At 39.1% G+C, this 27607-nt stretch overlaps 1 protein-coding gene across 6 annotated transcripts in view; it reads left to right on the plus strand.

Annotated features, from left to right (window-relative positions):
- Positions 1-27607, plus strand: part of DCAF6 (DDB1 and CUL4 associated factor 6) — a 104185-nt gene that overhangs the window by 19511 nt on the left and 57067 nt on the right. For all 6 annotated transcript variants that reach the window (XM_063348596.1, XM_063348614.1, XM_063348606.1 and 3 more), the window contains exons 3-7: positions 12686-12778; positions 18034-18219; positions 23067-23180; positions 24282-24417; positions 26362-26576. In XM_063348596.1, the coding sequence (XP_063204666.1) occupies positions 12686-12778; positions 18034-18219; positions 23067-23180; positions 24282-24417; positions 26362-26576 (744 nt within the window). The remainder of the gene's footprint in view (positions 1-12685; positions 12779-18033; positions 18220-23066; positions 23181-24281; positions 24418-26361; positions 26577-27607) is intronic.

A 27607-nucleotide genomic window follows, 5' to 3' on the forward strand; every position in this document is an offset into this window, starting at 1 on the left:
CAGCCCATCGGTCCAGCCTGTCCAGATCCCTCTGCAGAGCCAACCTACCCTCAAGCAGATCAACACGCCCGCCCAGTTTAGTGTCATCTGCGAACTTACTGAGGGTGCATTCGATCCCTTCATCCAGATCATTGATAAAGATATTAAAGAGAACCGGCCCCAGCACCGAGCCCTGGGGGACACCACTTGTGACCGGACACCAACTGGATTTAACTCCATTTACCACCACTCTCTGGGCATGGCCATCCAGCCAGTTTTTTATCCAGCGAAGAGTACACCTGTCCAGGCCATGAGCAGCCAGTTTCTCCAGGAGAATGCTGTGGGAAACAGTGTCAAAAGCTTTGCAGAAATCCAAGTAGATAACATCCACAGCTTTTCCCTCATCCACTAAGTGGGTCACCTTATCACAGAAGGATATTAGGTTTGATAGGCATGACCTGCCCTTCACAAACCCATGCTGACTGGGCCTGATCACCCTGTTCTCCTGCATGTGCCGTGTAATGGCACTGAGGAGGATCTGTTCCATGACCTTCCCAGGCACCGAGGTCAGACTGACTGGCCTGTAGTTCCCCGGATCCTCCTTCCGGCCCTTCTTGTGGATGGGTGTCACGTTTGCTAACCTCCAGTCAGCTGGGACCTCCCAGGTTGTCCAGGACTGCTCATAAATGATACCAAGTAGCCTGGCGAGCACCTCCGCCAGCTCTTTCAATACCCTTGGGTGGATCCCATCCGGCCCCATAGATTTGTGCACCTCCAGGTGCTGATGCAGGTCCCTCACTGTCTCCCTTTGGATTACGGGGGCTTCATTCTGCTCCCCATCCCTGTAGCATGTATTAAAGCTGGTCTGGAAAACTCCACTTGTTGACACCTACATCTGAATTCTGTAGGTATTTGTTTCTTCTTAAACATCTGACACTTCACCTTTGAAGCAAAACAAAATCCCATTCCTATGTCTTAATACTGCCCAATGAATTAATCTCGTATGCCAGGAAAATGCATGCTTATCTTTTCAGTTAGAACTCATTTTAAACCTTTAAATGACTCTCTTAGTTTTGTGCTATGTTGATACGTTTTGTTGACTTGGAGCTGTATTAGTGTTTTGAGTGATTTATTCTCCAAGTCTAAAAAGCAAATGATCAAGTGCTACATGCTTATTTAAAGAAACGATAAAAAAGAAAAATAAGTCTCCTCTGAAAGGCAATAACATAACTTGAAATATTTAAATACTTATTTTTTGAAAGTGGTCCAGTCATATTCTTTTAAATAAAAGATTTTACTTAAACTAGGTGAAGGGCAAAGAGATTACCATTTACATTTGACGAATAGAGCAGAAATTCATGATTGTCAAAGCATTGTCTTTGTACAAGATACCTGAAAAGTGAAAGGATATTAGGTGTCCTATAAAAAGTGTAAATGTCAGTGTAAATTTCATATTTTAACACGTTTATTTCAAAAGCTGTTGCTAACTAACACAGTAGTAGTTTTAAAGAAAAAGTGTCAATAAAATCTAGCCTTTTGGCTTGAGATCAGAAGTATGATTTTGATTTGTGTACATTTTTGAGAGACTAGAAAGGCTGGGTAAGGCAAGGATTAGAATTGCAGTATATAAAAAGTCAGCTACCCTGTTTTGCTGTACTGGCTGCCATTGTAAGTCTAATGTTCTGGTACAGATGGTACTTAAAAAACCAAATGCATTAATTTCCTTTTTTTTCAGGAAATGTTATAGGAATAACAATGTAACGTGTCTTGCAACCCAAACCATTCTGATTTAGGTTTTGTATCCAAGATTTTAACTGTGATTTTTACTTTCGAATTTCTTTTCTAGTAGTTTTTCATCTCAAATATGCTTAAGATGAAACTTTTCAAGTTTCTTTTCCTGAAATTGGTTGGGGTTATTTAATTATTTTTTTCTTTTATTTTTAAAATAGTCATTTTTGCCTGTAAGACAGGGGTTGGGAAAATAGTATTTCTTCGCTACTTGTTAAAAACTGAGTGACTGATCTCTATTTTAGTTAACTACCTCTGTGTCATGTAACTGAAATTGCAAATTTGATATTGGCTGTTTTGTGTTGCTTGGATCCAGCTGGTGGATATGTATTTGAAAATTCATTTTTAATTGATTGTGTTAGCTTTTAACATGTGGCCTAACTTAATTGTTTTACAGGGTGGAAAATGTTGTAATTGTGAATTTACAGCATTATATGCAGGTGTTTAAAATACTGTTACAATTCAAAAACTGTCTTTAGAAGTTACATTTGCTCAGAACGATCTACCTTTAAAGAATGGGATATTAGTTCTTAGCCCGTTTACTGTGTATTTTTTTGCAGGGAATAATCTTTTATGGCTTACAACCATTCAGTATGATTTCTTACTATTTGCTTCAAAAAAAATCTGTGAAATAAAAGTAAATGAAATTACAGTGCCCTTACTTGTTTAAAATGCTTATACCATCAATGGTAAATGAACATATTAGCCCCCCCCCCCCCAATTGCTGAATCAGCATGCATTTCAAATGTGAGGAATGAATGCCATAGTTGTCTTATTAAGGACGTTTCTGTATTTGGATTTTTTGGGGTGATTGGGGTTTTTTGGAGTGTTGGAGGCCGGTGGTTGGTTTGGGGTTTTTGGTTGGATTTTTTTTGTTAAGAACATTTGCATTCTTCTGTGGAAAAAGTTGTGACTTTTATTTTCTATATAAAGCATGCTGTGTAATTGGACACAGTGGACGACATACTTAAGGCAAGAAATTTTTTTTTCTAATAAAGGAAAAAAGTGAAGTTCTGCTTCCTACCTACCATTTGATCTTTGTTACACAAAAGAGAGATCCAGTGGGAAATACAACTGTATGTATAATCATATTTAGGCACAATGTCTTGGAAGAAGGGAATAGTTCTATGAATTACTTCAAAAATACATGCTCTTGTAGCACTAATATTACCATAGCACCTTTTTGTTTGAGATACGTTTATTTTCATCTCACGGTTTAGGTACCATTGTCTTTGAAATAGCGCAATTTTCCACTTTATTTGAAGACACAGTTTCTAGCCAGTGGTATGTGAAGTAGCTGAACTAGTTTACCGAACCACTGATGTCTGCTTTTAACCTTCTCATCCTTCCAGGGCGTGATTTGCCTCTTGTCCTGGTTCCGGCGGGGATAGGGTTAATTTTCCCTGGTATTCCATGCCATGTGAGCCATGCCCACCCTGAGCTGCCGGGGGAGGGGGCAGGAAGTCTCAGCTTGGAGCAGGCTGGGGCGTCCCGGGTGGGGTCGGTGGGCAGCGGGGAGTGGCGGGGGAGTGGTGGTTCCATAACCATGTTTGTATATTCCTCTATTCGTGTTATTATTGTTTGCTTGTTCCCTTTGCTGTTCTGTTAAACTGCCTTTGTCTGAACCCAAGAGTCTTGCCTTTTTTTCTTCCGATTCTTCCTGTATTGGGAAGGCCTGAGCAAGCGGCACGTGGTTCTTTGTTGCCATCTGGGGCCGAATCAGGACAGTGCTTGTTGGCGCCCAACGTGGGGCTGGAAGGGTTGAGATAATGACAGAATCCAACTAGAGCCTGGAAAAACGAATTTTTTGTATGCATTTATTTTATTAGGTAAATAGTCATTGGTCATCATGTTGCTTGGTTTGTTCTCATGGCTGTGTTATGTAAATTCCTATATGGCTTATGTACTCCCTGCGGCAGACACTGTGGCTACTGCAACCCTGCCGCTGAACCAGGGAACCAGCCCGTGCCAGTATCAGTTGCCCCCGTACAGAAGAAGAAGTAAACAAAGAAATCAGTTCGCTTAGTAAGAGATGATGATGAACCAGGGTCATCACGAGAGCAGGACGAAGAGGCAGAACCAGAGATAATTACTCGATCCCTATCCTTGAGTGAGCTGCAGGATATGCGAAAAGATTTCAGCCGACTTTCAGGCGAGCACATTGGCACTTGGCTGCTCCGGTGCTGGGATAATGGAGCCAGTAGCCTGGAATTAGAGTGTAGGGAGGCCAGGCAGCTGGGATCCCTGTCTAGGGAAGGCGGCATTGACAAGGCAATTGGGAAGAAGACCCAAGCCTTCAGCCTCTGGAAACGACTCCTGTCAGGTGTGAGGGAGAGGTACCCCTTCAGTGAGGATGTTGTATGTCAACCAAGCAAGTAGACTACCATGGAAGGAGGTATCCGGTACCTGAGAGAATTAGCCGTGCGGGAGATGATTTATTATGACTTGGACAATGCAGACTTACCCACAGACCCTGATGAGGTGCGATGCACAAGGCCCATGTGGCGGAAGTTTGTACGGAGCGCACCATCATCATATGCCAACTCACTGGCAGTAATGGAATGGAAAGGTGAAGAGGGACCAAAGGTAGATGAGGTGGCTGGCTGGCTCCGGCGATATGAAGAAAGTCTCTCTTCCCCCCTTGTCTCAGCTGTGGAGAAACTGTCGTGGAAGGTCCAGCAACTTGAAGAGAATATGTCCTACTCCCCACCTGCACGGGCCAGCGTCTCAGCTATTAGAAGCAGGCATTTCCCCACTCAAGAGAGAGAGTACAGAGGGTACACACCACGAGGCACCCTGTGGTTCTACCTGCGTGACCATGGAGAGGACATGAGGAAATGGGATGGACAACCTACTTCGATCCTGTGGATACGGGTACAGGAGTTGCAAGGAAGGACAACCACAAAAGGGGATCCCTCCAGGAAAAGTGCTGCCCCAGTTTCCAGTGAGCAGTTCCCCAGACAAAGCAGAAGGCCTGATCTTGCTTCTGATCCTCTTGAAGGAACTTCCAAGTCATTTATGCAAGAACTGAGTAATGGATATTATGACCAGTATTAGAGGGGCCTTGCCTCCGGCCAGGTGGAGGAAAGGAACAACCGGGTTTTTTGGACGGTGTGGATTCGATGGCCTGGCACATCAGACCCACAGGAGTATAAGGCTCTAGTGGACACGGGTGCACAGTGTACTTTAATACCATCAAGCTATAGAGGGGCAGAACCCATTTGTATTTCTGGGGGTGACAGGGGGATCCCAAGAGTTGACTGTACTGGAGGCGGAAGTGAGCCTAACTGGGAATGAGTGGCAAAAGCATCCCATTGTGACTGTCCCAGAGGCTCCATGCATCCTTGGTATAGATTACCTCAGGAGAGGGTATTTTAAAGACCCAAAAGGGTACCGTTGGGCCTTTGGCATAGCTGCCTTGGAGACGGAGGAAGTTAAACAGTTGTCTACCTTGCCTGGTCTCTCGGAGGATTCTTCTGTTGTGGGGTTGTTGAGGGTCGAAGAACAACAGGTGCCGATTGCTACCACAATGGGGCATTGGTGGCAATATCGCACTAACCGAGACTCTCTGATTCCCATCCATGAGCTGATTCGTCAACTAGAGGTTCAAGGAGTGATCAGCAAGACTCGCTCCCCCTTTAACAGTCCCATATGGCCGGTGCAAAAATCTAACGGAGAGTGGAGGCTAACTGTAGACTATCGTGGTCTGAATGAAGTCACGCCACCGCTGAGTGCTGCCGTGCCAGACATGCTAGAACTCCAGTACGAACTGGAGTCCAAGGCAGCCAAGTGGTATGCCACAATCGATACAGCGAATGCATTCTTCTCAATCCCTTTGTCAGCAGAGTGCAGGCCACAGTCTGCTTTCACTTGGAGGGACGTCCAATACAGCTGGAATCGACTGCCCCAGGGGTGGAAACACAGCCCCACCATTTGCCATGGACTGGTCCAAACTGCACTGGAACAGGGTGAAGCTCCAGAACATACGCAATACATTGATGACATCATTGTATGGGGAAACACAGCAGAAGAAGTTTTTGAGAAAGGGAGTAAAATAGTCCGAATCCTTCTGAAAGCTGGTTTTGCCATAAAACAAAGTAAGGTCAAGGGACCTGCGCAGGAGATCCAGTTTTTAGGAATAAAATGGCAAGATGGACGCCGTCAGATTCCAATGGATGTGATCAACAAAATAGCAGCTATGTCTCCACCAACTAGTAAAAAGGAAACACAGGCTTTCTTAGGTATTGTGGGTTTTTGGAGAATGCATATCCCAGATTACAGTCTAATTGTAAGCCCTCTGTATCAAGTAACCCGGAAGAAGAACGACTTTAAATGGGGTCCTGAGCAACGACAAGCTTTTGAACAAATCAAGCAGGAAATAGTCCTTGCAGTGGCCTTGGGGCCAGTCCAGGCAGGACAAGATGTTAATGTGCTCTATACCGCAGCCGGGGAGAACGGCCCTACCTGGAGCCTCTGGCAGAAAGCACCAGGGGAGACTTGAGCTCGACCCCTAGGGTTTTGGAGTTGGGGATACAGAGGATCCGAAGTCCTCTACACTCCAACAGAAAAAGAGACATTGGCAGCATATGAAGGGGTTCGAGCTGCTTCGGAAGTGGTTGGTACAGAAGCACAGCTCCTCTTAGCACCTCGACTGCCGGTTGCTGGGCTGGATGTTCAAAGAAAGGGTCCCCACCACACATCATGCAACTGATGCTACATGGAGTAAGTGGATTGCACTGATCACACAGCGAACTCGAATGGGAAGCCCCAGTCTCCCAGGAATTCTGGAAGTGATCATGGACTGGGCAGAAGGCAAGGATTTCGGAATGTCACCAGAGGAGGAGGTGACGCGTGCGGAAGAGGCACCACCATATAATAAACTGCCAGAAAATGTGAAGAAATATGCCCTGTTCACTGATGGGTCCTGCCGGATTGTGGGAAAGCATCGAAAGTGGAAGGCTGCTGTGTGGAGTCCTACACGACAAGCTGCAGAAGCCAGTGAAGGACAAGGTGAATCAAGCCAGTTTGTAGAGGTGAAAGCCATTCAGCTGGCTTTGGACATTGCTGAGCGAGAAAAATGGCCAGTACTTTATCTCTACACTGACTCATGGATGGTGGCAAATGCTCTGTGGGGGTGGTTACAGCAGTGGAAGCAGGGCAACTGGCAGCGCAGAGGCAAACCCATCTGGGCTGCTGACCTATGGCAAGATATTGCTGCCCAGATAGAGAATCTGGTTGTGAAAGTATGCCGTGTAGATATGAAGAATCGGGCCACAGAGGAACATCAGAACAACCAGCAGGTGGATCAGGCTGCTAGGATTGAAGTGGCTCAGGTGGATCTGGACTGGCAACATAAGGGTGAACTATTCATAGCTCGGTGGGCCCATGACTCCTCAGGCCATCAAGGAAGAGATGCGACATCCCCTTGGGCTTGTGACCAAGGGGTGGACTTGACCATGGACACTGTTGCACAGGTTATCCATGAATGTGAGACATGCGCTGCAATCAAGCAAGCCAAGCATTTGAAGCCTCTTTGGTATGGAGGACGATGGCTGAAATACACACATGGGGAGGCCTGGCAGATTGATTATATCACACTGCCACAAACCCATCAAGGCAAGCGCTATGTGCTCACAATGGTGGAAGCAACCACTGGATGGCTGGAAACATACCCTGTGTCCCATGCCACTGCCCGGAACACTATCCTGGGCCTTGAAAAGCAAGTCCTGTGGCGACATGGTACCCCAGAGAAAATTGAGTCGAACAACAGGACTCATTTCTGAAACAGCCTCATAGACACCTGGGCCAAAGAGCATGGTATCGAGTGGGTATATCACATCCCCTATCATGCACCAGCCTCTGGGAAGATAGAACGATACAATGGATTGTTAAAAACTACACTGAGAGCAATGGGTGGTGGGACTTTAAAACATTGGGATACACATCTAGCAAAAGCTACCTGGCTAGTTAACACCAGGGGATCTACCAATCGGGCTGGCCCTGCCCAATCAAAACTTCCACGTACCGTAGAAGGGGATAAAGTCCCCGTAGTGCACATGAATAATATGCTAGGGAAGACAGTCTGGGTTAGTCCTGCCTCAGGCAAAGGCAAACCCATCCATGGGATTGCTTTTGCCCAAGGACCTGGGTGCACTTGGTGGGTGATACGGAAGGATGGGGAAGTCCGATGTGTACCTCATGGGGATCTGATTTTGGGTGAGAATAGCCAATGAATCAAATTGTGTGTTGTTAATTGCTAAGTAACACTGTCACTGTATGTCCTCATGACTATAATTGCTATCAGTTGTACTACGAGTAAGGCACAGGGGTGATGGGATAAGAACTGACCTCAGCAGCTGGCGCCCAGCAACTTCCTCAAGATCTACATCTTCAGCCCACAGACTGTGAGCATGAGCCACACCGGGTGCACCAGTCACAAGCTCCGAAAATACAGCATGCAACAGGCCAGCACCACGCAGCATCTCACCTGCCCTGAGAGACTGTTCTAACAGATGGAGCCCAAAGCCATGGATTAAAAGAACTCAACGGACACTTTGGAGGGATGGCCCATAAACTAAGGGCATTATATCTGCATGAATATATATGTGTGTATATATATATGACAGGGGAAAGTGGTGGCAATTCATTGGAACCTGTAAGATCTGGGCATGGCATAGATGGTATGGAATAAGGGGTGGATAATGTCCTGGTTCCAGCGGGGATAGGGTTAATTTTTCCTGGTATTCCATGCTGTGTGAGCCATGCCCACCCTGAGCTGCCTGGGGAGGGGGCAGGAAGTCACCTTGGAGTGGGCTGGGGCGTTGTCCAGGGTCTGGTCGGGGAGTGTCGGGGAGCGGCGGTTCCATAACCGTGTTTGTATATTCCTCTGTCCGTGTTACTGTTGTTGTTTGCTTGTTCCCTTTGCTGTCCTGTTAAACTGCCTTTGTCTCAACCCAAGAGTCTTGCCTTTTTTTTCTTCCGATTCTTCCTGTATTGGGAAGGCCCGAGCGAGCGGCACGTGGTTCTTTGTTGCCGTCTGAGGCTAAACCAGGACACCTCTTTCAATAAGATTCACATTGTCCAATTCAGTGAGGTCATGTGTATGCCAGAAGTTGCCATTTTCTGGCAAGAAAGAAGTTACCATTTTCACTCTAAAGGGTGCTTAAGCTGATGAGGAAATGTATAGAGTTACATGAGATGCTTTCTGTATGAAGTGGCTAAATCCAAAGGAGAAATGTTGAAAGAGAATCAATTTGGACCAGCAGTGATGAAGGGTAAGGAAAATAGAGGAGAAAGCAACTCTAAACCATATTGAAGTAAAAATATCACTTACTTTCTTCCAGTTCTGGTCCTGTGAAAGCTAAGGTAGGTAGAACTGCAGAATGCGTAGGCAGATGGAGCCTTTAACATGAGCAAATACTACTTTTTAAAATAAAGGAAAGAGAATTACCTGGATGAATAATTTCTCATTTCTATGTATAGACATTCATTTCAGTAACAAACAAGCATCCTTTGTGGCACCCATCTCCTTCAGGATGGCACTTGTGAGCAGGTCATTTTAGATGTAGTCCTCAAAGCTATGCTTAAATTAGTGCGGGAAGTTTGTTTGCAAATGGTTAAAACATGCAGTTTTTACCTTTTCCTCTGTAGATGAAAAGTAGTGCCTTTTCACGCCCTTTCTTGCTTGGGAGATCTTTCTGATATTCTGGATATCTACAGTCATTTTTATTTCCTTTCTTCTATTCCTTGTGTTCTGTTAATCTATCCTCTTCACAAAAGAGTTAATTCTGCTGTTACGTTGCATAGATAGGAGGACTTCGCTTTTTCAGTATTTTAAGGATTGGCTATACTGCCTCCTGCATTGTCTTTGAGGAAAACACAGAGATAGTAAATTTATTTTTTACTATTTAATTAATGAATCAAAAGTGCTTGCTAATTCCTTTCAAAGCTTAGTTGAGTGGCAAATAAAATTAGGTACAGTTGATAATGTGGAATACTTCATAGAATAAAGCTAATTACCCACCCTTTGACTTTTCACATTTTGGTAGTAATTGTCTGTCATTTGTGTTTGATGCATCCTTTCTTTTGGCTCTAACTTTTTTCCAAGAATTTCAAACTGTTAGGGTAGTAATTGTTACATTATACTTTTAGTTGGGTGGTTGTGAAGGTAGGAGATATGTGGCTTTTCTACAGAGTTTTGAAAGACAAACCAATTTTCTAGCTAGTCCTCATTTTACGGTGTTAATTTTAATAGTTGTTTTGCTACCATGGAATGAGATGTAAGAACTTTTTTTAATCAGCTCATACCGAGGATATGTTTTCAGTGATCCTTTTGCATATTTATTGGGGTTATTCACTGTTGGTCGATAGGTTTTACTGAACACTGAGAAATGTTGTGTATTGACGGAAAAGTTGTTGTTCTCTGGAAAAAAAACCCAAGCTTATTTCACTGACTTTGTTATTTTCGAACTTATTTTTTGACAGTAGTGTTGAGAAGGTGGTCTGGTACAGTATAAAAAGCTTGTTTAGTTATAGACCTCTAGCACACATTGGTTATGTCATTTCACTTCAGGATTTTTTCTGAAGCACCTTTGGCCTGGGCAGGGTGTGTTGAAATTGCTCAATGCTGAGGCAATCAGTGCAATGAAATCGGAATTTAGAAGGAGAATGATTCATGTTTTGTGTAGGCTTATGATGCTGCAGTGTAGATAATCACGTCTCCCCTGTGCATCTTTGATGCTTTCTCTGCTTTCCTGCCCTTCAGATTTTGTTTTTGGACATGCATGTACACCCCCTGGCCCCACTCAATTTGTTTAATTTTTCTTCTAGCTTTTCTCGCTCACATCATGTTTTTTAACTTTTTGGCAGCTTCCTTGTTTTTTTTCATTGTTTTATTCTTCTTTCTATTATTGTATCCTTTTATTAGCATTTTTGGTTTCTTTAGGGCAATGATAGTATTTTTCTGCCTGAAAGGAAATGTAGATGAAAATGAACGTTCTTGGGTTTTGTGTTTGTGCTATGTTTGACAACATTTTTAAAGTACAGTCATTGTCAGGACAGGTTACTTCAATGATACATGGGTCTGGGGGATAGTTGAATGCATGGTTCTTGGTGATTGACAACCAGGATTATAAAATCATAGGAGTAGCCATGCAAGGTCATACCAATGCTCAGTCGAGCCTCGTAACTTGGCCCTGAGAGTGTCAAGTACTGATTTTTGAGTAAAATTGAGACAGGGCAAGCAGGCAGTACTTGAAGGTTATTCTAGAAAACACATTGAACTTTAATGGAGAGATGGAAGTGAAAGTTACATCTTTATTTCTGATAATTTCTCATTTTTCTTTGATGAATATGTATATTCTTCCGCTTCTGGTGTTTAGGACATTCCATGACAATGAATTCCAGTTTTAATAAAATGCCATGTGTGTCATATGATGGTTCCATTGAAGGCCTTCCATTTCCTGTACTGTAAAGATGCACGGAAAATTATTTCTTTCCTTTTTCATGTCATTCATGATTTCATAAGCTTCTGTCATATACCCTCCCCAGAGCAGTACAAATTAATTTCTTCTTGCAATAAAAAGTGTTAGATACCTGTGATCATCCTAGTCATTCTTTTCATAATTTCTCTTTTCAAATGGGCAGTAATAGAAATGGAGAATATGGGAGCAGGGTGTGAACCAAAACTGCCTAGTGTGGAAGACACAGCTTTGCCATGCATAGATGTATACACTGACAGAATGATGTTTACTTTTCTGTGCGTTCCCTAATGATTCAAACATTATTTGGCTGCTGCTGAGCATTGAAATAACTCTGCCATAGGCATGTCTGTTAAGCTCCTTGATGAGTATGTTAAGTTGTTGCCCGTGTGATCAGTCTGAAACAGCTAATTCTGATTTTGCAATTTGCCTCATTAAGGACCTCAACTGAGGTTGTAATTAAAATAGTAACTAAAATGGGTATATTTGTTTTAAACAAAAATATTTTCTTTTGGGCTTGGAATGAGACATTTGAATAATAGGAAAAAAGCATAAGAAAAGGATGTAGAATGAAGTGGGGTTTTTACTAATTATATAGTCCGCTCTGATATATCACACTAAGGCAGTTATTCTGCCAATGGAATATAGCCAACAGAAGATGTTGATGGCTGCAGTTTGACACTTTAAGCTATTTTAGAGGCTATTTGAAGTAATAATGGTCATGCTTGCAGTCTTTGGTGCGTGTGCATGAGCTGCTACTTGAAGACAGGTTACTCTAAGGATACTTTCAGAGCTTCCTGGATTTTAAATGCTTTTACAGCTTTATTTCATTAACGCATTATTAAACTCAGTGTTGTGAAAAGGAGAATTGATAAGGAAATATATTGTAAAGTTCTCCCAATAAAATTTCATACCTCACTGTAGCATTCTTCTTTCCCAGCATACTAACACTTCTCAAAAGGGATCTGGGATGGATTCTACGGTCCTTTTCACATGATCCCTGAGAAGGTGTTGTCACTGAAAAGTATATAAAGCAATGGATGGTCAAAATTTGGATATGGTGAAGATACAATAATGAGAGCATTGTGATGCCCTCCAGTTCAAATTTGAAGAACTCTGTGGAGTAGATTTGGTACATTCAAGTACCTGAATGTGTAAAATTGTGGTTACTGAGGCCTTTGTGGGAAGGCTTAATTTACCTGATGGATTCTTCAGGAGCAGAGGGAGTAATTGAGATGCCGTAGGTGAAGCAGGTGATTCCCTTATCAATTTGTTTTAAAACCACAATTATTTATTTTTGTGCTAGCTGCTTAGAAATTACATTATTTCACGTGAATTTGTTAAGTCCTGTTTCTGTAGTGTTGGATGAGTGTTGATGTTTTAATATTCTGAAAATTGAATTAATGTGAGTCTAAACTAATTTTTGTTAATTCATGCAGGTGAATACAATTTGCTGGAATGATACAGGAGAATATATTTTATCTGGCTCAGATGACACCAATCTGGTAATTAGTAATCCCTACAGCAGAAAGGTAGGTTTGTTTCTGGATACTCAGTAATTTTCAAATAAGATTTAGGTTGTTATTTTTCAACAGGTTAAGATATTTGTCAAGAAATTACTTTTCAGATATTAATTATTGTCTGTCAAAGGTAATATCAGGCACTTTAGAGTGTTTATAAATGGGAATAAAAATTCACAGTGCTTGAAAACCTTAGTATTCTAATCCCTTGTGACATAGGTGTTATCCCATTTTACGGTAGGTGGTCTGGCACAAAAGGGACATGGTCTCACAACAGATTAGTGTCAGAATTAACAATAGAATGCAGTAATTCTTGTGAAATCTTATAGTCAGGTAAATTGTTTTCTGTTTCATTTTAGTTTTAAAATATTGTATTAGCTTTTGCTGATGTAATATACTGAGTTGTCTTTCTCTGTAATGTTGTTGAAGTGTCAATCTTGATTAAAATACTTTATTACCATTTGCCATTACATTGTCTTGTGTGTGCATGTATGTGGATGGAGAATTTGTACTGAAATAGGGGAAACAGATTTGTGAAGGGGGAAAGTCCTGTAAAGGTCTCTGCTTTTCTTCATCTGCACTCATATGGGTTACAATGCAGTCGAGTGTCTTCCAGTAATGTCAGCTAGCGTTCATCACGTAGTAGCAGTGTTCCACACTTTGCTCCTTTAAGGAGCTTCTGATAGTTTGATAGAACAGATGCTCTAAACTGTGTTCTTCAGTGCTGGGGATCCTATGCAGCAATGTTCAAGTGAAGTACTGTCCCACGCTTTCTCAGAGGTTCAGAACTAAACCCTGAAGAGGTGCTGAAAAAATTAAATGTGGTGGGGGAACCAGAATGTGTGGTTGGTACGGTGGAAAAGAGTCTGAATAGAAGGTTATGGAGGGAGCAATATTTTGCCTTCCTGAAGACCTGTGGTGGGAGAATAATAATGATCTGGAATGTTGCCTGTGCCTATAGGTAAGGCCCTTTTCTCACTTCCCCAAATGAGCCATAGCTTCCAAACTTGATCTCTTCCTTTCAACTGTTGATGTCAGTCTGACAAAGTTCAGATCAGTGTTGTAAGACCAGGATTTCTCTTGGAGTGAGAGTTCAGCTGAAGAAGAAGAGATATCTAAGACAGCGATGAAGCTGATGAAGGATATATTCCAAAGCGAGTGTTGGAGAGACTCGCAAAGTAGAAATTTTTCGTGCAAGGAAAGGGTGTTCAGTGTTATTCATTGTGCAGAGTTTATTTTAATATATCACTGTGGGATAGTTGCTATATCATTATCTTATTGTATACTTACTGTATTAAAGTATTTTAATAGTTGCAGCAATTTAAACTTTGTGCTTTCATGGGATGTATTTGTGGCTTTTTTTTCCTTGTTGTGTACTACTGCTGCACTTAAGCCAAATGAGAAATATAGGAGATGTTTTATTTTCTTATTTTTAAAATCAACTGAGTTATTTTTTTATGTAATAGCAGAGCAGATAAATTTTTTTTTTTAATTATTTTTTCCCCCAATATATGCAAATGCAATTATAAAACAGCAGGTATAGCCAGAAGACTTAATAATCAGTTTTGTTCCTGAAACATACTAGAGATGCGATTTTTAATGACTGTTACAATTGTGTTAGCTTCTTTTTTGTGGCTTGAGGAACAGAATCAATACAGGAAAGGGGAGCAAATTGGTATTGATACCAGAACTCTGTTGTAATTCTGTCATCTTGGCAGATTTCCTTATCACCATATTTTCTGTTATGAGCTAGCTAGAGTAGCAAAAATAGACTTCAGCCATCAAATGAGGTAGCATTTAATCTTGTTTAACTCTTATTTACATGAGTTTTTATGTAAGTCACTTCAGTTTGTGTTATTTACGGCCAGATATAAATGTTAACTCTTACTGTGTAATGTGTCTCAGAAAGAGATTTTTTTCTAAATGTGTTTCTCAAGTTTGAATAGGCTATACATTTATAGTGTTTGTGCATCTGAGGAGAAATGTGTTACTGTGATTTCTAATAGTAATTGCAATTCTAAATCAAAAGAATGAGCACTTTATTGTACTTAACTAGCAGGAGTAATTCAGACGTCCTAACTTTTGCAATTGCTCAAGTTATATGTTACACAGAAAATCAGTTGAAGAGGCAACAAATTCAAGAATTCAAATTGCATGGGATGGCTGAAAATAATTCTTCTTGTGGATCTTTTCTTCATCATTTTATTTATTTTAGGCATCACATTACTGGGGGCAGGGTGCGGGAAGAGTTTGACTGGAGCTAAAGCTCTACCTGCTACCAGTATGGTACAAAAAGTTGGGAAGGTATAAATTTACATCAAGTTGACCCACTCAGTTTTCAAAGCCTTTAAATGGAGCCCGAGACTTCTCTCAGCTAATACCAGTGTGAAGACAGATTCGTAGGAGTAGTTACGCTCAGGATTTTTGAATCTTTAGCCTGCCTTATATTCTGTGAGAGAAAGGGTTCAGCTCACATGAGAAAGTGCTGGGGAAGCTTTGAAAGGTGCTTAGTGGGGCTGAAGGTTTACAGCTTTTCTAGAATCACGATTGCTACTTTTCACTTTAGGGTGCGGTTCTGTTAGTTTTGCTTTCCTTTACTTCTAAAAGGGGTTTGACCTCTTAAAAGGAAGTACTGTTGAAAAGGCTGGATTGTAAATGATTCTGTGCTGAGTATCTTAAATGGGAACCCTATATTAACTACATCATGGAAGGCTTAGAAACCCACCGATATTTGACTTGCATTTGTTCATTTGTTTCAATAGGCTTCTTTTCAAAAAGTAAGCTAAGAATGGAAATAAAACTACTTTTAAAACTGATTTTAGTTTTTAATGTGATTAAAAATACTGGTTTGTTCATTATAGTGACTTTTTTTCTTTTTATTGTAAAGAGTTTCCATTTGGATGTGGGACGTAAACATTTCAGGTTTAAAGGAGACAACAGAGTAGCTGCCAGGAATTCTACTTCCTTGGAGGAAAGTACTTATTGTTAGGGATGGAGCTTGTATGCAAGCTTCGGGCATCACTATGTGAATTAGTAATCCTGTCACAAAGATCTAACCTGCACTTCTAAGAGATGCAATTTGAATTCTTGAATTTGTTGCCTCTTCAACTGATTTTCTGTGTAACATATAACTTAAGCAATTGCAAAAGTTAGGAGGACATCTAAATTACTCCGGCTAGTTAAGTACTTTGAAGAACATCTGAAATTCTTTTGTTTCCCCTGTTTTTACTCAGTTGTTAAATATTTGTAGGCTGTTATGTGTTGGTAGTAAAATGCTCCAATGGAGTAAGGTGGTAGTATTGTTTTACTTTGTGTAAATTTTCTCATCTTTTTTGCTGCCTAGGCACAAGCAACTTTTTATGCCTTTTTTTCCCCTCTCTAAGGCAGTATAATAACCCGAGTGCAAGTCCAGAAGGGCATCGAAAATCTTCTGCATATAATAAATTCTGTAATACTTTAATAATTTTTATTGCAACACCACACAACATAGTCAGGAGATTGAGGGGCAGGCAACATACGGGGTTAGGTCTGCCTGTGAGAAAACTCTTTACTGAAAATGTGTAGCTGTATATATTTCTGAATGCTGTTTCAGTTTTACAGTGGAGGAGAGAAGGGAAGAAAGACAAATCTGAGTTTTTCCAACTTTGAGGGCAATCATCAAATGTAGATCTCCACATCTAAACTGAGATCTGCAGACAGGGAAAACTGAATCAGAAGATTAGAATAAGGTGGCTATTGGCTGCATAAAAAGCAAGGGTGTTAGATTGAGCTTTGTGAGAAAAGGGGGGGAAAGAAGCACATTTAGTTTGGTAAGAGAAGGACCCTGTACAGCAGAGCCAAGAGAAAAAAGTCTGCCTGCTTACATTCAGTAATAGGGAGGAAGTTGTGAAGAACTGGCAAGAGCAGTCTATGATGGTAAAGAAGCCCGTAGTTGTTTGGAATTTTTTTTTTTTATTATTTTATTAGGGAGATCAAAAAGGATTTCTTGTCACAAAAAAAATATTTCTTTCACAGTAGCAATATCGTAAAATCAGAGGGGGGATTGACAGGTCACATGTCTTTAACTGTGATGTGAACTAGGGTACCTTATGGACTTGTTCTGAGTTGCTCTTTTGATACTGAGTTTCCAATTTCTTTTGAATGTCTGGGTTTTGAAGGTTTTCAGTAAAATGCGGAAATCTGAACAAATCTAAATTAAGAGGCAGATTTCTTGAACTAAAATTAACGTATTATACCTCCTGATGAGCCTTGTGTATCTTTCAGAATATGCAGATACACTATTAATCTTTCTTGTGTATGTGAATTGTTTAAAACGTGTGAAATAGCACTTGTAAAGTATTAGGCACCAGCTATCAGCAAAACTTCATTTGCATAATGTTTTATTTAATTAAGTTAATTGAGTGGAAATTTGGAAGTAATTTTCATACTGTAAACAACTCGGTAAGTATATATTTCCCATTAGTACTGGTGAAAATGCAGTTTGGTTTTAATGTTGCAGATACACAAAGTGAGGTAAGAATAGAATGTTAACTAGTGCACAGGAAAGCATATGGAGTTTTTTTCAGTTTTTAAAGACTAATAAGTAGTATGTTAGGAAATATAAACAGTGATCACAAAGTGTTTAAAACCAACTGTGATGGTGAAGTAAATTATGTGCTTCTCTGCTATACTGTAGATCAATGACATTCATTGAGACTAAGTCAAGTCTTAGTTTATTGGCCTGTAATCGTGCTCTTAAATGTTTGTTTATTTTTGACTGGTTTCAAAGCATCCTTTCTTACTAGCTTCAGTTCTCCTCTTTGAAGCGAGTTTATTTTAAGAGTAGCATCAATTTTTAAAGTCTATAAAATTGGCTTGTATTACAATGCCATGTTCTTCTTGACCCACAATATTGCAGATCTTCTAAATGTGTACTCACTGACATGCAGTCTGGACATGCTATCTATCGCATTGGACTAATGTTTTACTTTGAGAAATGTGGTGTGATATGTAACTAGCATTTTAAAAACAAAATGCGGCAATTGCATTCCAGTCCTTTGCAGACTACTTTGTGCAAGTGCATAAGTGAATGTCTCTTGTGGAAATGCTTTGTTCGTAGAAATTTGATGTAAAGACAGCTTCTCTGTTCTGTTGTATTAAGCTGTAGGTTACTGGCAGTCTGTACATAACTGATGTTTTATAGTACCAAAGCCTGTGTTATTTTCCCATTCTTTATTTTCTTTGAAAATCTTAACCTAATACAGCCTTCCTTTTTCTTTCTTCCTTAGGTCTTAACAACCATTCGCTCAGGACACAGGGCCAATATCTTTAGTGCAAAATTCTTACCATGCACCAATGACAAACAGATTGTATCTTGTTCTGGAGACGGAGTAATTTTTTACACTAATGTTGAACAAGATGCGGAGACCAACAGACAATGCCAATATACGTGCCACTATGGAACTACCTATGAGGTACCTCACAAAAGTATATGATAGTTTTAAGATACGTAAATACATATCTTCTTGTATTGTTGCTCAAGATTTTAAACAGACCGATGAAAGCTTTATTTCAGTAAGAATTAAAGAACCTTACTTCTAGCTTTTTTGATTATGTTTTTTCTTAGAGTAGGCTTTAAGAGAAATACGTTGTCTACGTTAAATGAAGGACTTTCCAAGAAACATTGTAATTGAGACCACTTTCTTTGCAAATGTAATAGCTGAATACACCTCCACTGAAAGAATCCTCTGCAGAGCAAAAGTGATTTAAACTGTGCTGTGAATTTGTTTCTGAAATAGGTTGGGGGGTGGGGGCGGTGTCTATGTTTTACATTTTTATTTTTATCTCTCTCACACACACACACCCCCCAGCTTTTCAACAGTTTAATGCCTTTTTCACAATTTAAAACCTTCTAAGAAATGCTTATTTTCAGCATGTATGAATAACTTAATTTCAAAAAAAATATTTACAGTTTTAGGTAATTTCTCTGTTGTGTATTCTAGTTAACTCTTTATGTGTAAATTTAGAGCCAATGTTTTCAGTCCTCGCTTGGAAGTTTTTTTTCATATAAATAGGCAAGTGAAGAAGCAAAATGTTACTTTAGTTAGGAAGATGATCAGATTTATTGATCTATTTATTTATTTTAATGACAGCAAAATCTGCTGCTTGTAAAACTTACTGTGCTTAAAATAGAAAAAATACGGCTATTTCCTTCTTACGTTATAAATGTTCCAGATTTTTTGATTATTTATTTATTTGTTTTAACGCTACTACAGTACACACACAAGGGAAAAAATTCCAAATCCATTGCTTTTTTTAAACTATTTAGCTCAGATTTCATAGCAAGCTTTTAAATGTCTTTCTTTGTATGTTAAGTGAACAAAATATTTTTAAAACTCTGTTAAAGAAAAAAAATGGGGGATGTGAAAGGGTTGTGTGAGAAAAGAAAATGGCCAAAGTACTGCCAGAATTCATTTTTGATCATGTAGTAAAAGTATCCTTACGGTTGTAGTTACACATGTTCCGTTAAAGGTTTTGTCAAAAACACTTCCTGTCTGCAGGATAACTTTGTAGGTCAGTTGAATGAACCTTGTGGTATTCACTCTCTTCCCGGGATTTGTGGTTTTGGTTTTGCTTTGGTTTGGTTTTACCTGGGTTTAATACAAGACTGTATTTTCAGTTTTGCAAAACGTAATTCTGGATCCCAGGCTCACATCATCTGCTTTTATTTTTGAGATCTGTTTTGACTGAGAAACTACTGTTTCCTTTGAATAGCATTGGTCCTTATGGCCCCCAATCAGAAGCTTAAACTGCCTCAGTTCTCACTGAAGTTTACTTTATATAGTAGTCTGTATGCTAGTCGGTGGATTCTGCAAGTTGATTGGATGTTCTGTGTATCTCAAATAAAATCTGCCTTTTCATAAGAACATTTGGAGACCGAGATGCTATTTCTTAAAGCTGAAATGTCCTCGTCGAGGAGGGGGTCTGTCAAGTCGTTGCATTATGACTTCCTGAGGAAATAAGAGTCCCCCTTTGCTGGCTGGCTGCAGGCTTGAGGAGCAGCCAGTTACTGGCTCAACTGGTACCTCTGTTAACTAGGTAGCTAGTTGTGAGCATTATATAAAACATTTTTGAGCTTGAGAATAGGAGAATGGTTATGGATACTGTGCTGAGGAAACATGAAGGTAGTGGTAGAAGTATCATTAAAACAGTGGGGTTGAGTGTGTGAAGTTTGGAGTCACGGGCTAGGACGCTCTGAGTACTGCATGTGAAAGAGTTGGTGTGAGCATAAAAGTGTTCCTGAGAAGTCACTGTGGTGTCTTAAGTTTTGATTTGCCTGAGCTTGGGTTGACCAACTGTTTAGTTGATTACATAAACTGATTGACACCAGATGGTGCTGCAAACCAATGATCAGACTGGGAGAAGTCAATGAAAGCAGTTGCCAGTTGTGCTTGTGGGTCAGGAGTAGTAACGGAGGCTAGAACATAACACTTCAAACCTATAATATGAGATGCTGGTTGTCTCTTTGCAAGGTGGTGTTTGTCATCAGTAATGATGGTATGCACATTGCAAGCTCCTAAACCAGATGATAAATATAAATTTGATAGGCACAATGAATTAAACTTGTCAAAACAGACAGGCTTTGAAAAATATTTTAGAAGAAATATGGAGAGCCCAACAGTCTAGCAAATAAAGACACAAGACACAATATTGTTTTGGTTGCTTATACTGCTTTTAAACACAGTTAATGGAAGGGATCTCAAAAGCCCTGTATGATGCTGACAGTTTTAACAACTGCGTATCTGAAGTTATTTCTCTTAGCCTGTTTTGCACTGAGGTTTAACATATCTAAATATGAGCTCTCTTCAAAAAGTCTTTGAAAAAATACATTTATAAAACGTTTTGGGAGATACTTTTTATAAAGACTATGCATTCTGTTACTGTGTCTTAAACCTGATATTTGAACATTAAATGCATATATTACTGTATGGCATAGCACATCTTTTTTTGAGCCTTGGCATATGACAGTATAATAGAGTAAATAGCAGGGGGTTTTAAGCAAATGGCTGAGATGCAGCTTCAGCTTCTGACATAGCGTAACTTTGTCACTGAGAGCTTTCTGGAGTGGGAAAATAATTTCAAAATATAGTGACATTGCTGCCCAGCTGTATGCAACCACATCAATGTATTAAATATAGAAGTTTGACTCATTGGATTCTCTAAATAACAAAAGCCAACATCATCTGCCCCTGAGGTACTAATTCTAAATTTGAATGTGGCTTGAATTTATCCTGTGCTTTACACTTGGAGTTTGTGACAGTTCAAGACATTACAAAAACATCTATTGAAATACAGGAATGTGGAAATTTGTGTAGATTGTTATGAACTGTGAGATAATTGGACAATTGTTTTTAATTCTGGGGGAGAACAGATTAAGTAGAGAGGGAGAGAGAAGTTCTTGAAACATGTTTCTGGAGAATATTGGTTTATACAGGGCTGTTATGAGTTTATTTTTACTCAGCCAAATGCTTTTCTTTATTGCCCTTCATGTTAATTACATTTCAGAAAGAGAATATACTTTTTTTGACAACTCTTACCTTCATATTTTCCATACAGTAAAATGATCATATAGCTGTATGTTTTTAAAGTTAAATAGAAAGGGATTTTTTTAGTTAGTAAAAAAGGGTTTCATATATGTAATCTGTAGCCATTGAACTTAAATATAGTAACAATGACTCTTAATTATTGGAGTATGCGCTTCTCAATTTTTCCATTTTAGTGCTTATAAAGTACTTAGTATGTTTTTAAGCACCATGCATAAAATTTGGCATGTGCAAGTGGAGGTACGTACTGCACTATTACATGTATATTGTGAAATAGTATCAGTGTGAACAAAAATAAAATACAACTACTAGAAATAAGAGCTTGCTGTATTATACCACATTCGGCAACATTTTTGTAACAAAGTAAATGTTTTCAATGCAAGCTCTGCATTGAAATATAGCAAAAATACTGGAAAGATTTAGTGGATTGAAGAAAAATTGCTGGCTTTCATAACTACACTAATAAAATCAATTTGAGTGAATGTAGTGAAAAACACTCAATATGTTACACTAACATTGAAGAATAATGGTCATAGCTCAGAAGTTTATTGTTCCATTGTTATTAAAAATTTGGCTTTGTTCTGTCTGTTAAAGTTCTTGTTTGTCAGCAGTAATATATGGCACAGCATACATTGTCTCAGTTAATGTACTGAGCATTACAAGAAGAAATGCTGAATCCTGCAGAGATTACCTTTGTAATCCCACTCTAGGTAGAGAGATTTACAGATATCCATAGGTTACTTTTTTTAAGAGTTGGGGCTGCGGGGGGGTGGGGTGGTGGTGGAGAAGAAATAATCACATAAAAAGTGTTACAGAATCACTCATTTGCTCTGTTGAATTAGTGTATTACACTATTATTGATTTTTGTAGCTTTATAAATTTCTATGAAGTTACTGATACTAGCAGTAGTGTAAGGAAAGAAAAATATGCCTAATTTCTACAACATTCTCTGTTTATATTTAAGGGATAGTGTGTAAAAATCATGACACTTCTTCCATGTTCATTGACCTGTGGAATTCAGCTTTAACATTACAGTTACTTGCCTTTATTTTGTCTTAAGGAGGCCTTCTTGAGTGAAGCCATACATGTGAGACTCCATCTGAGTCTTCCCTAGTTTGAGTAGGGCTGAGGTCAGTAAAATAGAGGAATACAGTGTTCTCTTAAAAAGTTAAAAAAAACAAACAAACAAAAAAAAACGCAGGCAGGAAGGCAGGAGGTAGGCTAGTAACAGCCTTTAATGCATAGTTGCGTCAGGGGACTATTTTGAATGTAAAAGAACGGCCCAATGGGCATAAACGCCATCTAGTATTTTCATGTCATTCAGCATTCTGAGGGGTTTGTTTGTTGTTGTCTTCAATTACTTGATAGAAAATAAACTGAGCTTCTGTTGAATTGTTGCAGCAAATTGATTACTTATTTGAAAACTGATTGCAGTAAATGTGTGTTGCTTATTAAAAGATAATCAAATAACTGTAAGATTTGACCTATAAACATTTAATCTTATGTGACGTTTCACAGTTTAATTTCAGTAGTTCAATCTTTTCCTTGAAAATGAAGAAACATCAGCAGTTTTTCAGTTTTCTTCTTTATTTCATTAGAAAGCTTTACTGAGTCATAATTGCTTCAGCCTTTACTGCTGCTCAAAACGTTGATGCTTTTATTTTCAAATTAATGATGTTTCTGGAAGTATTAATACTTTTTCTTCTTTTTTTGATCAGATTATGACAGTACCAAATGATCCCTATACTTTCCTCTCTTGTGGTGAAGATGGCACTGTAAGATGGTTTGATACTCGAATCAAAACAAGTTGCACAAAGGAAGATTGTAAAGATGTAAGAGTGAAATCTTTTAATAAAGATGACCTAAATGTAGAGCTGTACATCATACAAACATAGGATATGAATTCTGGTAAGGCTTTTAGAAATAATAGATTTCAGGGTCGTTGGTGGAGATGACAACATGTTTCCCAAGAAACAAAAAAAGTTTGGGGAGTCTTTTTTCTTTCTTTCCTTGTTTTTGTTTTTTGTTTGTTTTTTTTTTTAATTTTTTTTTTTAATATCTCCTTTGGCACTTTTCAGTTTAAGAACTTTGGTGTGAGGCTTTAGATGCAGATTTTGTGGATTTAGATATAGATTCTGTTCTAGAAAAGATTCTGTGTTGAAATTGAATCTCTTGGTCCGGTTTGTATTAGTTACTATAGAGTGTAGAGCTGGAGGCAAAAAACGAGCCTTGAAAAATCATCTGCAGCTTTGTGATCTTGAGCATCCCTTGTCCCTCCAAAAGAAAATATTTGGTAACTAATTATACTAGGTTGAATTAGTCACTGGTATTTCTCCCTAGAAGGTAAGGTATTGGTGGTGTCCACAGTGTTTGGATTTCAGAAACAGTTTTAATATTGAATTGGAGAAGAACTGATACCGAAGTATGTATTAGTACTCTTGATTAATTTTTTTCTGCTTTGTGCATATTTACCAGTTATAGGTGTTTCTTTCTTTCTTTTCCTCTATCCAGTTGTCTGCCCATAGATGAAATATATTCTAATCCTTTACATTCATTTAGACTGTTTCTGTGTATTTGATGCGATTCTGACTCAACAGCTATCTATGTTTCTGTAGGAAAACCCAAGGTGCAAGCTAATTTATAAATCTGTAGTTGTTATGCCTATCTATTTTTAAGTGTTTGTTCCTGTGGTTTGTTTTGGTTTGATTGTTTTCTTTTTAAGTTGCTCTCCTGCTATATGTCTTTCTCTGATAGTTTTCCTTCTCTGCAGTGGCTTTTCTGTTTGACATATTTACAATCTATCTTCACAGGGCCAGACCTAGCTTTCTCAAAACCTCCTTGACTAATGGGCCTTTGTTCTGAAGTGAAAAATAGACTTATACTTCAAATATTTCAGAGCTATTATTTGAGTGCTGTATTTTTGTTTATTCCAGGATATTTTAATAAACTGTCGGCGTGCTGCCACTTCTGTTGCTATCTGTCCACCAATCCCATACTATCTTGCTGTGGGTTGTTCTGATAGCTCAGTAAGAATATATGATCGGCGAATGCTTGGTACAAGAGCAACAGGTAGGAACCATACTTTACAGTAAGCTTTTCTAACTATTTGCAGTTCCAATTTCAGGTTCTTTTTTTTTTTTTTTCTTTTCAAAATAGATGGTGAATGACTGAAGTGTAATACTGAATGAAGTGTAGCTTGCTTCTCTGAGAACTATGCTTTGTAATAATAGACTTATTTCACTCTAGTATTTGCTAATACAGAAATAAGTAAGTAAAGTTAATCTCTTCATCCATTAGACTAGGTTGTATACTGAATGCAGAAAAAGACATTTTGTAACGTCTCTTCTTTTGTCTTGAAACATGTGATTCTAAGATTCTGAAAAGTTAGTGATTGCAGCCTGCTGTGGTCCACCTGAATTTTAATTGAGTTCTTATCTTCTTGTACTCTGTCATGCTGGAATATGTTACTTCTTATGGGAACAGATCTTATGAACTCTGTAATGTCATGCAATATGCTTATTTTTACAGTAGCTGTTGCTGTATCTGACATAAGTTCACTGAAAAGCTACAAATTCTTCATGTGAAAGCTAGCATGCTTCAGATGCCTGCCTAAGGATTTTGCAAAAAAAAATTGCAGTTGACAAGCAAAAGTGTGCTACGTAGTTCTAACGTATTTCTTTCTTACAGTGTATGATCAGTGTATATCTGGACACATATGAATTAATACACATAGCTGTGCCTACACCTTCATGAAAGTCATCAGCGTCACAAAATCTGTCACTTCTTGCAGCATTTGCCTGTTGATGATTGTGATGGAGGAGAAAGGAAACAGTAAAGATCACTCAATAAACATAAAAATACCTCTCATCAGGCTAATGTTCTTATAAGATTTCTCCCTTTCATCACAGTGGTCAGCAAAATTCTCTGAGAACTGCCTAAAGAAGAGATTCTGGGGGTTGATTAAAAGGTACTCTGTACCTTCTTTTGTATTGTAGTAATACAGGAATAAAATTAATTCAGGTATGCAGGCCTATAGGGTAAAGGAGAAAAAAGACAAAATTTTGAAGACTGATTTTTCTAGATGTATTTTTTTAGTGTTCTCTAGTTTGTTTTGCAGGGTTTTGGGGTTATGTTTTGTTTTATTTTGTTGTTTTTAAGGGGTGAGGTATTCTATGACTAGTGAGCAAACTCAAAAAATTGATTTTCATTTAAAACTATCTGTTTCAGTCCTTATGTAGTGTGACATGATAAACTCTGAACTTGTCTGTGGTCAAGGACAGACTGTTGCACGTACTAAGCCACAGCAGATATGCCATGTGGGAAACAGTTACACAGCAAATTATGAGGTTTTGGAACAGTCTGTTTATCTCAGTGTTATACCTTATAGGTTACTGTTATCTGCTCCCAGATTTGTAATTCTAGAATTTAAGATTGTGTTAGTGTGTGTAATGGACTGCTTCCTTGAAAACTCACCTCCAATGTATTTGTATAGTTCTGCAGTTTCAAAGTGACAGTATTATTATGTCTCAAAGAAAAAAAAGCTAGTTTTTTTTTTTTAAACCTTTTGGGTAGAAAGAGGAGGTTTTCAAAGTTTCATGTAATGAATTCCTTTCTAATTTTACGTGTAGATACAGATTTGCATTATTATTCTGTAAGTGTTCTTAGGTTACAAAATTTCCATTTGTAGTACATTGACAGATAGTGTCCACACACAGTCATGTGATCGGTACGTGATATATGAATATATTTGTGTCTGTTCATCTTTTTTTTTATGTACATAAAGTTTGTAAACAAAAATATAAAATACTAGTAAGATCTGATACGTCACTATTCAGATCTAATTTAATGCAAAAGCTATAGGATACATATATTTTCTCTGATCATCTTTTGTTGAATGTTAAATAAGGAGTATATTGAAGCTTTTGAAAATTTGCAATAGTAAATGTGTCACTTCTTTCTCTCTCTTCTCTCCCTCTGCCCCCCCCCCCCCCTTTTTTTTTTTTTTAAATATAGGGAATTATGCTGGTAGGGGCACTGTTGGGATGGTGGCACGTTTTGTTCCTCCTCATCTCAATAACAAATCCTGCAGAGTAACATCTCTATGTTATAGTGAAGATGGTCAAGAGATCCTTGTTAGCTACTCTTCAGATTACATATACTTGTTTGATCCCAAGGATGACACAGCACGAGAACTTAAAGTTCCTTCTGCTGAAGAGAGACGGGAAGAGGCAAGTGATTAAGATGACCTGTTTTCATGTGTGTTTGGTTTTTTTTCGTAGCACACTTGTATCACTTGTATTTCCCTTTAAATTAATCTTAATGTTGCTGTTCATAGATTGAGATGTGACAAGTAGATTGTGTTATAGAATTTGCATATTTGCAATATTTAATTTTTTTTCCCCCTCAGCCCCTACCCCCCTAACCCTACCCCTAACCCGAACACACTCATCTTCCCAGTGAAGACAGCAGGATGCTGACAACTGGTTGTAAGTAACAGTAAGATGTTGTTAAGACTACAAAGATGGTGTAAAGCTGTGTAGGGAGAAAATAAGAAGGGCCAAAGCCCAACTAGAACTTAACCTGGCTTTGGATGTTAAGAACAATAAAAAGAGTTTCTATAAATATATTAGTCGTTAAAGGAGGACTGAAGAGAATCTACATCCTTTGTTAGATGAGGGTGGTAACACGGTGACAAAGGATGAGGAGAAGGCTGAGATACTTAATGCCTTTTTTGCCTCAGTCTTTAGTAGTAGAATCGTTGTTGCCTGAGTACCCAGACCTCTGAGCTAGTAGATAGGTCCAGAGAGTAGAATGAAGCCCCCGTAATCCAAAGGGAGATGGTGAGGGACCTACTCCAGTGCCTAGACATAAACAAGTCTATGGGGCTGTATGGGATCCACCCAAGGGTACTGAGGGAGCTGGCGGAAGTGCTCACTGAGCCATTTTCCATCATTTACCAGCAATCCTGACAAACCGGGGAGGTCACAGTTGACCAGCATCTAGCAAATGTGACACCTACAAGAAGGCCCAGAAGGATGATCCGGGAACTACAGACCTGTCAGTCTGACCTCGGTGCCTGGGAAGGTCATGGAACAGATCCACCCGAGTGCCGCTATGCGGCACATGAAGGACAACCAGGCGATCAGGCCCAGTCAGCCTGGTCCTGCTTGACAAACCTGATCTCCTTCTGTGACAAAGTGACCCGCGTGGTGGATGAGGGGAGGGCTGTGGATGTTGTTTACCTGGACTTTAGTAAGGC

This window comes from Chroicocephalus ridibundus, chromosome 1, assembly GCF_963924245.1.
Source record: "Chroicocephalus ridibundus chromosome 1, bChrRid1.1, whole genome shotgun sequence".
NCBI lineage: Eukaryota > Metazoa > Chordata > Aves > Charadriiformes > Laridae > Chroicocephalus > Chroicocephalus ridibundus.